Here is a 16,247-nt window from a genome sequence, read left to right as displayed (position 1 = left end):
GTTGCTATGGCTACCATTCTAAAGTCATCGTTACCATGGCAACAGGCACAGACAAATATTTTCAAGTATAATCTATATATATATATAAAAGAATCCCTATTTTCCCTGGTCGTATGCCGTATCACGCTAATTATTTTTTGCTTTGTTTTGTTATTGACAGAAGGTTCTTATGAAAGAAAAAAATTAAGAAAATAGCGCGAAAATTGGAAAATTTAAGAATACTTAACCACCATATTAAGTAATCATTAAAGTAATGCGTCGATCCAAGTTACTACATTGATAAAACACATATAAAATAATTACAGTAGCTAATTAATCTTGAAAATCCTGGTTTTTCACATGGCCAGTTACATGTCGCCTGTTCCCATGTCGGAATACCAACAAAACTCATTATAAACGCCAGAAGAACAAAAAAAAAATTCTAAATCATAAAGCATTTTTAGTTTATAATACAAAGTCGACATCAATATTCATAGGTAAGACAGGTCAACGTGTGTTGGCTCCGCTAGTTGTCTACACTAATATTATAAGGAGGAAAGATTTGTACCTATGTTTGTATGTTTGTAATGAATAGGCTCAAAAAGTACTGGGCCGATTAAAAAAATTCTTTCACCAATAGAATGCTACATTCTTCCAATTTGACATAGGCTACATTTCATTTTGAGAAAAATAAGGGATCCTTAGTAAAATTGGAACAATGTAACCGAAGGTGTAGAAAAATTAGTCTTAAAATGTCTTTCGTCGAATGCGCTGCCGAAACTATTAGCGATAGAACAAAATAATGTACAACAATATTGAAGAACATCAAAATGTCTACAAAAAACTCCCCGGTAGCATATGTCCAACTATTGTAGTTATGTCACTACAACAACTTTTTTCTACAAATAAACAATTGTCTACCCCGTGCGAAGCCGGGACGGGCTGCTAGTAAATAACAAAGAAAGAAACTCGTTCTTAGACCATGAACATTAGACTCAATATTAATAAAAACATATTTTTAAATTTACCTTCAATTAAATACATCGCAAATGTTTGCCTTTTATTGGCTTGGTAATAATTGGCCCGGCCCCTAGTATAGTGGTGCGAGCTTTCGCAATGGGGTAGCGGATAGCGGAGCGGTTGGTGTCGGATTGCGTCAATCGGCTTACAAACGCCATGGGAGTCACCGCGTTGGGCTCTAATGAGCCATTTCGGTTATTGAACTTTAAACAAACGTCTTCTTAACAATAACAACTCGTAGAGAACAATTAAAAACGACTCGTTGACATTATGTACCTGTACTGCTAATTATATGTTATAGTTGTTAATGTCTGCTTAATTCTGGGGTTATATTGGGCTGAAACGTTCGTAGGCTTTCATAGAATTAGATTTTTCAATGTCTTCGTGAGCCATACAACGTTGAGCGGTCATACAATTTTTCATTATCATTGTTATAGTACGATTTGTCTTTAGCCTCAAAATAGGCTTCAGATTCGGCGATTACATCTTCATCAGCATTCTCTAGAGGTCTGAGAACAGAAAAAAGTAGCTGGAAGCCAAATCTGGAGAAATATGCAACATGTAAAAGATTGTATAGAACGTTATCTGTAGCCTACGATTCGTATCTAACAGGACTCCTATTTTGATATAGAAACCGGCAGTTAGTCGTATAGATATTTTTATCATTTTTGTCTACAACTGTGCCTACTTTGTACAGCAACTTTTACAGCCGTAACTTAAACTTTTATTAATCTACATTTAGATTAATCTAGACACTTAAAAAATAATAAACATTACTACAATCCAGAAGTTAATTTCATTCTCTTGACTTTTCGCACGCGGGTGTTTGCACACACCCATTTCGGGTGTGTGGGGTTCGGTAATGTGCCCTAAGATGAATTAGGGGATTACAATACTGCATCATGCAACTGCACTCTGATTTTGCACGGTGATACTGTATAGGATGATGTATTTGATGTATCACTACCACCAGTGTCAACAACCATCTTTCTTGGTCCTGCCTCCTACAGTATTGAACCAGAATGTAGCTTTTAAAGGAGATTTAAAGCTGACACATCCGAATGCTGATGCTGTGTAAGTGAGTCCGAAAATAACCTCAAATTTCATTACTCGTTAAAATAATTAAAATGTTTGTTTTCCTATTGTAAAAACTCGATTCAGCCGTGTTTGACAATTAAGTGCCTATGAATTTAAAGAAAAAGAAAGGATGTGTCAATTTTACTACCCAATGACAATAAAATGGTTATTTTGTCGAATTAAACATTTTTATTGTTACACCCTGTACGCTATGCAACTCTTAGGGGTGGCGGGTAATGGCCTAAAAGTAATTTTATTACTTTGCCCCCATTACAATGCATTACCATCACAATGCCACCGGTCGCGATATGCAGACAGATACTCGATACGTTTCGTCATTGTCAGTAATTTTATCTTTACGTAATCTATTTAAGCCAACGTTGGAAAGTTTAATGAGAACGGGACCGAGATATGTACCTTGTGGAAGCCAATATAAAAATTCGTACTTTTAGGCATTTTTAAAAGTAGAAACATAAAATCCAACGAAGAAAAGCTCTTAACAATTTAAGTCGCTTGTTTAAAAAGGACTACAAAAAGTATACCAAATAAGGCAGAAGCAGAAACAATTGGAACGTGCTGCAATTCGGATTTTTTTTATTTATCAACATCGGATTACAAGGAATAAGGAGCTCACACCCGGTGATTCGATTTGTTCTTCCTCCGATGAATATTTGATGTAGCTCAGTGCACACTAATTTGTTTATCGTGTACGCTTTTGTTCAGTTCACATTCCCGAAGTGAAATTCACATTAATTATTCAGAAAAACAAACGTATCGCTGTATTCTACGTTTCTACAATTTCTCTACCTTTTTCTAATTCAATAAACACTAGTTATTTACTGTTCGGTTTTAGACTTTCGTTTATTCCTTATAGAATAATTTAGTTTGATTTTAATTTCATAAATCATAATAATAAAAGCCAGTTTAATTTCCAATCATTTCAATAGTAGAATATACAGCTTAGATTTGATATATACACTTTTTTGCTTTTTATCCTAATATCCTAGCTTCAGAACCTTTGATTGAAACCCCTTTACGGGAAAAGAACTCCTCCACCTTTTTCCAAATATCTTTGTCCATATTTCTTCTCCTTTCGCTTTCTGCTAACACTTCTATTTCTTCTATCCATCTTCTTCCCCTTTCATCTGTGTAACTTGCTGTTGCGATTTTAATTTCAATAATTTAACAAAATTTCCAATCCCTATTTTTTGAAGTACACGTATCACGTATTCAGTCCATAGAACGCCTTGTCGTCCAGGGGAAGATAGAAGGCACTAGACCGCGCGGAAGGTCACCTACGTTGGACTGACCAGATCAAGTCTGCCGTAGGAGGTACACTCAATGAGTGTAGCAGGATGACCACTAATAGGCAACGATGGCGAAACGTCGGGAAGCGCATCACATCTGCTCCTTTGATTACCACTACTAAATAGCGATCACCACCGCTCTGTCAAGAGTGTACCGGATGAGAAGAAAAAGAATGTTTTGAAGTTTACGTATGAGGAGACACTATACGCGAAAAGTCATAGAAAAAAAAAACAAATAGCAAATCAAGCACGTATCGCGACGCAACGCGAATTAATTGAATGTTGTAGATAGGAATCAGTGGAGGCAGGTGATTAAATAAATACTAGCTAGCGTTTCTAATTAATATGCCAGACGCAAAGTAGATAACACGTCGAAATATCTCCGCTTTAGATGCGATTAACACATTATTTTAATGAGCTACAGAATTTGTCGCGATGTCTCGTAACGGATACACCGTGATACATTATCTGACATAACCGCTAGATCCTGGATCTATGGATCATACACTGACGTTTTCCCACAGATTAATATTCACTAGACGTCACTGGACAGTTCATTAAATTATCTATTATATTCTACTGTTAATGATGAAAAATTGTCTATACTTTAAGACATATTGTAAGACGTATTGTATATTTTCTAGTATGCTATATGGGACACGAATATGTCTATTATACTAGAGATCCTAGAAGTTTTTTTATTAAAATTTTTGATGTTTTTCACAGGAGACGCGAGTAATGCGAGTATCGGATCCGGGGAAGGCACGGGGGAAGAAGACGATGACACGAATGGGAAGAAGAATCAGAAGAAAAGGGGGATTTTCCCGAAGGTGGCCACAAACATCCTGCGGGCGTGGCTATTTCAACACTTAACGGTAAGTTTAAGTTTACAAAATATGTTCAAAGTCAAATTTTGGAAGCTATGTTTGGTAAAGTCTTACAAATATTTATTTATTTTACAAATACCCACCTACACAGATTGCAGCTTTCGAATTTTAAACGAACAATATTCATGGACGGTAGATATTTGAACTATGACCCACATATAACTCGCTGGTGTGGAAAATGAGTAAAGTTCTGTAGCAATTGACAAAGCAAAGTTTATATCCTGTAAACGCGGATCGCGTCACAGATTTATTGTTAACAGTTGGGCAAAACAGGAATCATAAATTGTATAAAGTGACGAGAGAGAAGAATTTAGATTTTTTTGAATCAACTTGGGTATTGCTTAAGGCATCAGTGTTGGCCTAGCTTCACCGTTCGACTATCATCTCTGACTTCCCGCAATCACCAGGTGTGTTTCAACGGACTTTCTATGTTCGCATTTAACATTCGCTCGAACGGCGAAGGAAAACATCGTGAGGAAACCAACGGCTGATCACCTGCTTGCATATTAGATATGATCATGAGGACTATATATGTGATATCATAAAGAAAATGTATATTATCGTACTAATATAGTGCGTTTTCGTATATAGAGTGTTCCAGTAAAACCTACTATTCACATCGATCTGGATCAGTTCAGTTTTCAATTAAAATTTTCCCGTTAAAGCAATAAATTTTTCATTGCGTAAAGAACAGTGAGAGCGATTCTACGAACAATTAAACGCGTTGTTTTGTTTGAATCCTCTTGTTTATGCAGTTGGCTTTTGTTTAAAGGGCACACGGCTCATCCTAAACTGCTGAACGAGGCTCTATAGTTTTATTTCAAAGGCACGTACAAATATTTTTTTTAAAATCATAACTTCTCTATAGTGCATATATGAAAATTAACCTCACGTCAGTCATAGAAAAGAACATCTATTGTGCATTTCGGTGTGTTCGAAATTCAAACTGTAAAGTAGGTTTATTCGAAATTCAAAATTCCACTGTAATCTGTATATTTTGACACGGCTAGCGTTAGCGGCGTCGTAATGAAAGCACTTAGCTTTAAACGAAGCAATTATAAGCAATTCGGACCGTAATGTCGGCAGACGGGACGCAAAAACGCGCACTAAAAGCCTCCTAATTCGATTGTCAACTTTTTAAACTTCCAACCGGAAATAGAGTCGAAAAGTGTTTATTGAAATAACCAATGCGCGTCTGAATTAGTTGCTGTTTCAGAAAACTAGTCCTGTCTAAACTAGAAAGCCAAACGAATCTAAATTAAACTTCAAATTAAAGACTTTGGAATTGAAAGTATTTGTAGTGCCTCTTTAAATATTATAATTACAGCTGAATCATGATTAACAGTAATCATTTTCATTCTAAAACACAAGTGCGTCAAATTTTGAAATTTCGAATACGAAGCGATATTTCAACAAAGCTCTTCCGTTCCAATTAAAACTCGTTTCGGAATTCTCGGAATAGCTATAAAGAATTCGGAATCTCCTGAAAACAGAGTCTCAGGCGTCACCTGAGTAGTCTTCGGGCCCCGGTGATTTATGGACGCGGATCCGGACCGGTAATGAAATTGCACCCCCTTCTTGGCCCCCTCTTGCCCCCTTTCTTGCCCCGCATCCCTCTGAAACCCCCTTACCCCGCAAAGCCATTCGAGAAATTACAACTTCGCGACACTCGTCGTATGCTAATGTTTATTTTTAAACCATCCATCACTCTGATAATATATCAGATATCGATAAAATTAATGTGTTTTATAAAGTTTAGTTCACGTTATTTTTAAAAGAGGCTTGCTATCTGTGGCTTTCTCTATTTTTAATTTTTACTCACACACAAAGTACACTTGTTTTATTAAAAACTGTTTCTCAACTAAAGAGTCTCCGGTCCCTACGACTTTTAAAATAATACCTCAACTATAGAGCTTAAAAGCTGTGTCAATATAACGGATTCAAAATTCGAATAAGAACTATAACAAGTACAATTTCCATTTCCGTATTCCGCGTAGCGTAGACACTGTGGTAGAATGTCAATTGTCAATTCGGACAAGCTTTTATGCAGACGTGATAGTTGTAATATTCATTCGATTAGTTGCGGCACTTCCACCTGTAGCTTTCACACCAAACTTGATTGAACGGAATATATTTTCGTTTTCAAGATATCGGTACGAAATTTATTAAATAAAATTATAATCTTATTGGAGCTTTGTGTTATACTCTGAAAAGTCCAAGTAGACAGAATAAAATAAATCTGTAATATAATAATTGTAGTACGTTTACAAAAAGCTCTTCATGCCGACGAAACTGTTGATACAATTATTTCCCATATATATGTTGTTTTGAATTTAGAACACCACTTGTCACACCTTGCCGATAATATTTCTCCCATACGTGTAGAAGTAGATATGTTCTCAGTGATGGAAACTAATTCTGTATGGTGACCAAAAATGGAGTTAACTTCGGATCGTGGCTGCATTTATATTCAGCGGGATGCAATATGGGTAACAACACGATTGTCCACTGCAAACTGAATGTTAAAATTGTAGCACGTACGAAATCTATTGATACCAGTTAAATTTTTAAAAACATAGATCGTGCCTATCAATTTACAATCCACATTTAAAATGTCAGGGTTTTTACAATTACGGTTGGATTGGATTAAACTTGTGTCCTAAAACAACCTCGAATGATAAGCAATTAATAACTCTCCTTGGACGTAAAACCATTGAACAGCTGTTAACATTCTGTATTCTAAGAAACAATAGGCGCGCGCCGCGGGGATTCTGTCTTGGGATTACGGCAGCCTTATAATTATTTTTAGCCCCCTAAAAGGGCTTAAAGTCCCAAGGTGGGATTTTGTAGGCGACGTTATTCAATATTATGTCTTGGCGAGGGCGGCGCGACACGTAGCGATGAAGTATTGCATGGATCCCGCAATCCCGTGCCACGATTGATGATTAACGGGATTATAAGTGACGGCAGTCGCAATATGTGTGATGGAAGAGTCTGACAACAGCTGAAGGTTTATATTTAATATTTATGAATGTCAAGTCACAAGTTTATTAGTTGTTAACAATTATTATCATTCGTAGAACATCTGTATTTCTCCGTTGTGTTTGTGGATATTTACGATTGCTTTAACTTTTATTTGTGCCAAAATATCTAAAATATCTATCTATCTAGAAGAATAGCTGAACGATAGCTTTGATCTCCGCGACTCGGATCTTCCCATCATGACATCCATAATCATAAACTACCCAGAGCACATAACATACGAGAAACATAAATAAAGTATAAATTCTTTGCTTCCATTCCGGTGCGGTGCTTCTCAAAGCGAGCTACGTAATACAACACCGGCTAGGAATTCCGTGTTTCGCCATCTCTCCACGTCTATGATGTCCTGGTACTTCTATTAATATTAAATGTCATGTGAATTATGTTCGTGTGTGAAACGAAGCGTGATTTTCGGAAAATGTATTAGAAATTCTGCGCCAAGGAAGGTGATGCGAAACGGGTTTTATTAAATTAAACCGTCAGTTTTATAGTAGATGTTATGAACCCAGCAACTTTGTTATTTTCTCAAGGTATATTTTAAAAGGAAAGCCTGACTGACTGATTTATTTACGCAGCTCAAATTACTATCTAGATAATGTAGAAAAATATATGCTAAAGAACATTTATTTCTGCAAAGTTGTGGAGACGTTACATCCTTGATTAAGAAACAAACAGCTCTACAAGATTTGTCCAAATAGTCAATAATTCGTCCATCTTATTTGACGCAAAGCATTGTTTACGCTGTCACCAAAAAAGTTAATTCCTTAGACCCGACACGTTCCAATATTAATAAATTCTCATTTCCTGGATTCGTATGCAATTTGCCCCGGACTCCTCCAAGTAAAACTTACGGCCTTCCCTTACCCTAAATAAAGACGGGCCGCACGTTTTGAGAAAAACGAAAATTGAGCCATATTTTGGTGTTCCCAGTTTATTGGATTAATGGCTCGGCCGGGCGTTTGGATAATTTTTTATGGTTAAGTGTTGCCAGTTTTAATAAGGTGCTGGAAAGTCGGGGCTTTTCTACTTTATGAAGAATTAAGTGTAGCGGGTTGGAGTCATTATTTTATTAATACTGTCGTGATGTAATCGCTCAAATATAGCAAACAGGGAATCTTTATTGAAGTTAGTAGCAAGAATTTCTATTTTTTTTTTCCTAAGGAATCGGAAATTTGTGAGAAAAAAAATATAATATTTGGTACTATATATAACTGGGTTTCTAAAATAAATGCATTAATGCAAATTCCCATTATTAATAATTACCATACATTATTTTAAAACACATACAAACACTGATTCAAATTTTTACAAAAATTCAGTGGTGAACGTAAATTTTACTAACTTAATATTTAAAAAGTAACCCCCAACTCAGCTAGAATAGATCGGCAAACTCGCAAACACCATACATCTTACGTCTCGTTTTAAACTTCCGGTTATCCGGGTGTGTCCGGGTACGACGCGGACTATTTCCGGGCGCCCGCAACTTTTTCTACGGACAGGATATTCGCTACGGCCCGGAAATAGAGTGAGACGCTCTTAGGAATAACGGGGTTTGAAATTTCTTTTTTGAACATAGATATATATGCCTAACGTGATACTATATTTAACAAATTGTACTAATAGCTAAATCGATACTAATAAAAATATATGTTTTTAAGTTTCTTTGTAAAAAGATATTGCCAATGTTAGACGGTTTAGAAATGGAATGTGGCGGTAATTCGAAATTCAAAATTTTACACAGTAGACACTTGTTTTTTTTTTAAATACAGCTACGAATATGTAAAAAACCTAACTTGATACTATATTTAACAAATTCTATTAATAAGTAAATCTGTACGTTACTACTACTAATTTACGTTTTTGAGTTACTTTGTATTTTTTTTTAATACTGAAGGCTTAAGTTTGGCAAATTTCTACCTTTGTATATTCTACTTCAGAGATACTTACGGAGGAACTGTATTATCTGTGGAAATTATTTTTAATCAACTATATCTCAATTAATCAGATTCTTTTTAGATATTTATTGATTACTGAACGGACTTATTATATATATTATTAAGAATTCCCGAACTTAGCGTTTCACCTTCGGAACCTTATTTGCTTTGTTCCATTAGTTGTCTTATGTAGTTTGGCAGTCAACACTCACAAAAATCCCACAGTGAAGATGAAGATTTGAAAGCGGTTGAAAGCGATAAAGCTGCTTCCTTTTATATAATTATTATAATAAATAAATAGTGTGTATAAATATATATAAATAAAATATACATTTATGTTACATCGTGCTTAATCAAGGTTTTCCGTCACATATTCCAATTGTGATCAGGAATTTAATAACACATCAAGGGTATCCAATATCCACGGAAACTTTGGCGATTCCAGTCGATAATCCACGGGCAATTACATCAGAACAACAAAGTGCCATTTCTAGTTTGACCAAAATTGCCCATCTCATATCTACATCTACCCCTTGGTCCCCCCGGTCGTTAAGATAAGAATGGGCTCAGGTTTCGGAGTGGTCAAGGGTTGATTTCATATTTTGATCTTTGAATTATGTTCGGGACGTTTGTGGACGATAACATGAAAATTTTATTTGAAAAATAATATCAATCCTGCAACCGTTGATGTACCAAATTGTCCCTTTTTAATACAGCGTAAACATAATTTGACAGAAAGAGACGAAAAAGTAACCTTAAGAGGGCATAGTTTGTTTACCATGCTTTCTATTGCTATTAATTTGAAAAGAGAATTAATATATATACTTTGGTGTTATATATTTAGGAAAAACTATATTATTTTCCATCTATAGAAGGAAATTCATTTATTCGTAATGAATATAGCGGAACTCTTGACCTCTAATGGACTTATATAAAACTAATACACACACATCTCTAATTTATTTACTAAGTATTCAATAACAGTCTTATCTTTTATCATGGCAACATTCCCTTTATTAAAGCTGGTGATATACGAATCCCGGAATCCCGAAATCCACACATGATAAATGCCCGAATAAGACCGTATGAAGATATCAAGAAAGAATTACGAAGGTATGCTACCTATATTAAAATGGGGCCAGGTGTGAAATACTACCAATGTCATATTAAATACATACTAAATTGTTAAAGGACTCCAATGTGATACGGTTTTGAAATGTAATGTGGCGGAAATTCGAAATTCAAAATTTGACACAGTAGACACTTGTTACTCTAATAATAATTGTTAGACGTGCGTTCATTAGGTTCAATTTATTTCTAAAAACAATATGATTTAGATGTAAAATTTACGTCACAAATAATTGAAATCAAAATTGTTTAACACAGTAGACACACGTTACACTCATAATAATTGTTAGAAGTGCGTTTATTAAAATAGTATTTAGCGTTAATTTTCCAGCGCAACAAATTTTATATTTAGAGATTTTTTTATTCAGAAGTAAAAATTACTTCCGACAGATTACCCTTTACAAATAATTATAATCAAAATTGTTTATTCAACGAATATCTAATGCTCTTTCAATATTCCGTAGCACGGTTAATTAATACTTGTCACATGATACTGTTTGCGAGGGTCCCGGGTTTGATTCCTATCGTCTTACGTTTGTATAGGATGAAGGGTTGTGGACAAAATACCATAATCTATTTGGTAACTTTTATCTTCTTGTCATTTGTGATCCTTTTAAGAAATATTATTCGCATTCATTGTTGTAGAATTTTAACCTACAACTTTAATTAAAAACTTGCTCACTTTTGCGTCCATATTTGTTCTTTTTATGACTGGCAAAGTGTTTTTCGGTCATTACCTAAGTAATTGGTGATTCTATAACCAGCATTAACAGGTGTAATTATCTATGTTGGTGCGCAATTCGAAATTCAAATAAATTTAATTACAAAACAGTCATTTGTTTTTAGACAGCTTTTTGTTTACTAGAAAATCCGATCATTAGATCGTTGCCAATTATTTTACAATTGTTTTGATACATCTATTCCAGCCTTTATAGGCAGACCTATATTTTTGGTAGGACCGCCCAATCGTAGGGTCAAAAACAACATGTATGACCAGGTTTACACTGCCGTGTCTTTATGTTTCATATAATTCGTATTAAATGATAAACCTATTAAAATAAAAGTACTTGAGAACGGCAAAAATCAAGTGACACGGTATTTCCATTACTGTGTATATTCGATTTGCATAAAATAATAATTTAAATGCGATAAGGACGACCGTAGTTCCCGGAGTCGATTTAGCTGATTTTCTACGCGACGGGTGACGATTTTTGAATTTCACTCGGTTTTAAAGTGTTTTAATTAGGTGTTAAGTGTGACTGCAATTTTTTGAATTGTTTCTTTAAACATTGTAATTTAAGTTAGTTAGATATAAGTTATATAAGTCTTTAAATGAATGCAGCAGTGATCAACGTTCTTGAGGTCGTAGGTTCGATACCAGGATGTGCATAAATGGATTTTCAAAGTGTTAACATTCACTCTAACCGTGAAGGATATTATCGTGAGTGTGTCAGGCACAGGAGGCTGATCGCCTAATTGCCTGTTAGATTGCCAAGTGATCATGAAACAGATACACAAATCTGAGGCCCAGACCTAAAAAGTTTATAATCAAATAATATTTTAATAAATAATAAACCTTAGGAACTTAAAATGAATTAAAATCCTTATTTCTTCTTCTTTAATATTTAGTTTAATTACGCGGTTAAAGTTAAACCAACTACAATACAACCGAACCATATTAAACCCACTTATCAGCTAAGTACATAAAATATTTATTGATTGCGTTGCAAAAACACCATAAAACAATCAAACTAGCCCTACATCACTTAACCCTTAAAATACCTAAGGGTCTGTTCCTTCATTAAATATTCATCGGAATCGAACCCACTACTATCAGACATAAAGAGTTTAAATTATTTGTCGGTTTATTTCTGCCCTGGGGAACATTTTTTTAGCAATATTATGAATGTGTATCGAAATCGAGAAAACGACTGCATTGGCAGTCCACTACACACAGTTTTGCAAAGCTTTTCGAAAATTCAATAACTTATTATTTGTATGTATCGCTTTTAGACATATTTGTGAACTGTAATTATTAAGTATAAAGAATACTGTGTAGTTTTGTTGGCAAACATCTTTTAAATATATAAAAAGTTATCGAAATATATAGTATTTGTAAAAGTTATTACGATAGTAGTGTTGGCCTAGTGGCTTCAGCGTGCGCCTCTCATCCCTGAGGTAGTAGGTTCGATCCCCGGCTGTGCACCAATGGATTTTCTGTCTTTGAGCGCATTTAACATTAGCTCGAACGGTGAAGGAAAACATCCTGAGGAAACCGGCTTGCCTTAGACCCAAAAAGTTGACGGCGTGCGTCAGGCACAGGAGGCTGATCAGCTACTTGCCTATTCAATTTACAAATGATCATGAAACAGATACAGAAATCTGAGGCCCAGACCTAAAAAAAGTTGTAGCGCCATTGATTTATTTTCTAATTACGATAATACGTCTGCTTCTGATATACACAAACTAAATACAATATCCAAATAAAAGCCGCACCTCGGTAACAATGTGATTACAGCGTAATTTCAACTTGCCCACTAAATTGGGTGGAGCGTAGAATTTTTCCCGGGAAACTTTGAAAGAGTAATCTAAAGTTGGCGCTGTTTAGATGCACATCTTAACTCAGCCATATATCTGGATTGTGGACTAAAGCTGCCTTTTAAAGACAATGCTTAAAAATCTGCTTGAAAATGCGGGTAGACATTTATTAAATTTTTACTTTATTCAAAGATTTTATTCATTTCATATAAATATATATAAACTAAAAGATAGCGGGCTATACATTGACATTCTTGATCATCACACATCGCGTTTAATCTAGAGATTACGATGTCTATTTAATGATGAATTATTCTATATATATGTCTGGTTTTTCAAAAAGTACAAAAAAATGTCGCCATTTTGAATAATTCACAAAAGTCTTTTAGACCTACCCTACACTAAAAAACGCTCGTTATAAATTTAAAAACAAAAACTTTAAACAATTCATTACATAACAATAATGCTGTAAATCAACTATTCTAATATCCAAAGGGTCCTGCCATAATCCATGGAGTCCAGCTTAGCTAATCAGCCGGCGGACGATTGCGCCTGAGCCGATAACGTCCACGCGATTACACTGACCGTTCCAAGCCCCCGAGTTTTCAAACTTTAATCCCATTTTCGGGATTTGGCAATGTTGTGGAAATTCTCGAAACTAATAATGGGGAGAGCGAATATTTACGAAATTAAACGCTCAAATAGTTTTTATATACAAAACCTGACTATGTTATTTACATCCTTCAGAAAGTCAACGTTATAAACGGAATTAATTGAAACTTTGACGATTGCCTTAGCTATATACTAATCATGAACTATTGCCTTGATATGACTTTTAGTTTTTGAGAAATTTGTATATACCATGTTTGTCACACGAAACGAAATATTAACAAAGGCAGGTTACACTGATAACCTCAATTTCCTGCACTCTGTTAACAAAAAGTCTTTTTTCGTTTAATCGCCAAACCTTACCAGATAAACATGACAGCCCCCACCGCTATTAAATCTATAGCAACTATAGAAATCCAATCGCTGAATGTAACTCAAATAATATCCAACACAGAACATATATTTCAAAATTTACGCAAACATGTTTCTTACTTACTTACTTCTTCTACTTTCTTCTACTAGAAGAAGACGCTTTCCTCCGAATTTGATTTTGTTCCCTTTCGACTAGACTGGTGGGGTTTTAATGCAAGGGTAATTAAAAATAACCGCTCACGCTCACGAGATGGGCGGACGATAGAAAAAACGGCTGGCTCGAGCTGAATGCAAATCATTAAAAACCGAGATACCTGGAGTTCCTTGAGGCCTTCACCTGTGGAAGGGTTTTTGCAAAATAATTGGGAAATAGATATTAAAAAATAGGAATAATAATTAGTATAATTTACTTTTCTTATATATATGTAATAAATAATATTAAGTTTATTTTGTTGTTTGCAAAAAATAAACAGGCTTTTTTATTTTATTAAATTAAAAATAAATATTGGCGCCTGGTAACCAGTGACCCCAGAGCTAAGTATTGCAATGCAGCTAGAAATTGCCAGCACAAAGGCTTTCCACAGGAACCAAACTTTTTAAATTAATTCTTAATTATTATTACTAAGTAGGTTAGGTTGTAATTACTGTATATTTGTTTGTTACAACAGTAGACAAACGTTTTTAATCAATTACGAATCCCCGCAGTACGAATTACAGTGATCAGTAATAAGTCATGGTTGCATTGCATTATCAGCAGCACGCAGGGTTTGTTCATGCAAATCGCTGTTTAAAATTAAATATTGGTTGATGGTGATACATATTTAAGCAAGCGATATAAGCTGGAATTAAAATTTAATGTTGTTTATCTACTGTATAAACAAAGACGTTTTGTTCAGTGTCTTTCATAAATGTTACTATTTCTGACCTATTATTTCTCAAACCAGTCGTTTATAATTCATGGGTGTGTCGTAGTTCAAAATTAACATATTAATCTACTTGGTAGATATTTTTGCTTAAAGGAAATCAAATCTAGCTATCGTTTGGTTCTTTATTGAAACTATCAATAGTAATTATAACGACTCGTTGAAACCAGACAGTATATCGCCTAGTTTACATTAATATGTACACTTCATGTAAAATACCTATATATAAAACAATATATCAAAATGTAATATTCCGTTGGTAAGTGTCAAGATCGATAAAGCGTTTTTAAAATATCTAGGCAATTACAAAAGTAGACTGTATACAAAACAATTACTTAGCGTGGGCGTTGCAGACTGGTGGGGGCGTGGGGGGAGGCTATCCGAAGCCATTTTCATAATGCACCGACTTTAAACTTCATACTTTAAAATAATTCAAGAAACATGTTTCTTTGCGTTGGCACTTTCAAAGTAATTGTAGATAGCCCAGCCCAGTGGTTGCGTACGAATCGCGAATCATATTCACGTTAGTAAATGTATGTTGTTTAACAAATAAATAATTTATATAAAAACACAGAAATGTATGTGTCAGTTGATAATCAAAACGATCACTGAAACAGCTGAAAAAGAAATCCTTTAGAATACACAAAGAGTTTTGAAAATATAAAACTTAAAATAAATCCAAGCGAGACGTAAATCTGGAGGGATTTTTAATGTGCCTAAGTGTTAGGTTATTTAGTGGGTCCTAGACTAGACTGCAGGCGTGGCAGAATATTAAGACCCATGAAATATTAGCTTGGCTTGGCATTCCTCCACTATCTGATGAGTTTTATGTGTTTTTTTTACAGAAATTGATACCACAGTATTACAGGTTTTGTGTATTTATTGGTTAAAAAATATACGAGTGGCACTACAACCTTTTAGGTCTGAACGTCAGTTTTTGATTCGTGTTAATTTACTAATAGTAGGTGATCAGTATTATGTGCAGACGCCGTCGACAAAATAGCCAAGTGTCAAATGTCGAGTGTCCCGTCTGGGTTCGAACTTACGACCTCAGTAAGACAGCAGCCACTAGGCCAACAACGCTTTATGATTTATAAGGTAATAATATTAGTCCAGTCATATAACCTTGTATGGGTAGATGCATCTATATACTCTGAGATTTTTATAGACAACTTCAGCTGAAGGTTTGACGATTGTCGATTCATGTCTACAAGGCAATTAATAACCATACAATCCCAATTTAATGACACGAATAAATTATATTTATATAAAAGTTTATATATTTGTCTAATTATAAAATATGTCCAGAAAATTGTAATTAGTAAAAAAAATCGTTAATCATACAAGTAAACTGTTGCAAAGGAATTTTCTACAGTTAAAGCGTATTTAGTTTTAAATACCCTAAGGTGAGGCTTCAAAGCTACAAAAGTT

The 16,247-nt window shown here is 34.7% G+C and overlaps 1 protein-coding gene across 6 annotated transcripts in view; it reads left to right on the top strand.

Moving 5' to 3' along the window:
* LOC123718865 (homeobox protein homothorax) overlaps positions 1-16,247 on the top strand; it is a 222,941-nt gene that overhangs the window by 141,637 nt on the left and 65,057 nt on the right. For all 6 annotated transcript variants that reach the window (XM_045675850.1, XM_045675842.1, XM_045675832.1 and 3 more), the window contains exon 10: positions 4,110-4,258. In XM_045675850.1, coding sequence (XP_045531806.1) covers positions 4,110-4,258 — 149 coding nt within the window. The remainder of the gene's footprint in view (positions 1-4,109; positions 4,259-16,247) is intronic.

This window comes from Pieris brassicae, chromosome 2, assembly GCF_905147105.1.
Source record: "Pieris brassicae chromosome 2, ilPieBrab1.1, whole genome shotgun sequence".
NCBI lineage: Eukaryota > Metazoa > Arthropoda > Insecta > Lepidoptera > Pieridae > Pieris > Pieris brassicae.
The sequence above is the reverse complement of the archived record's forward strand: the minus strand, read 5'-3'. Positions and strand labels throughout refer to the sequence as shown.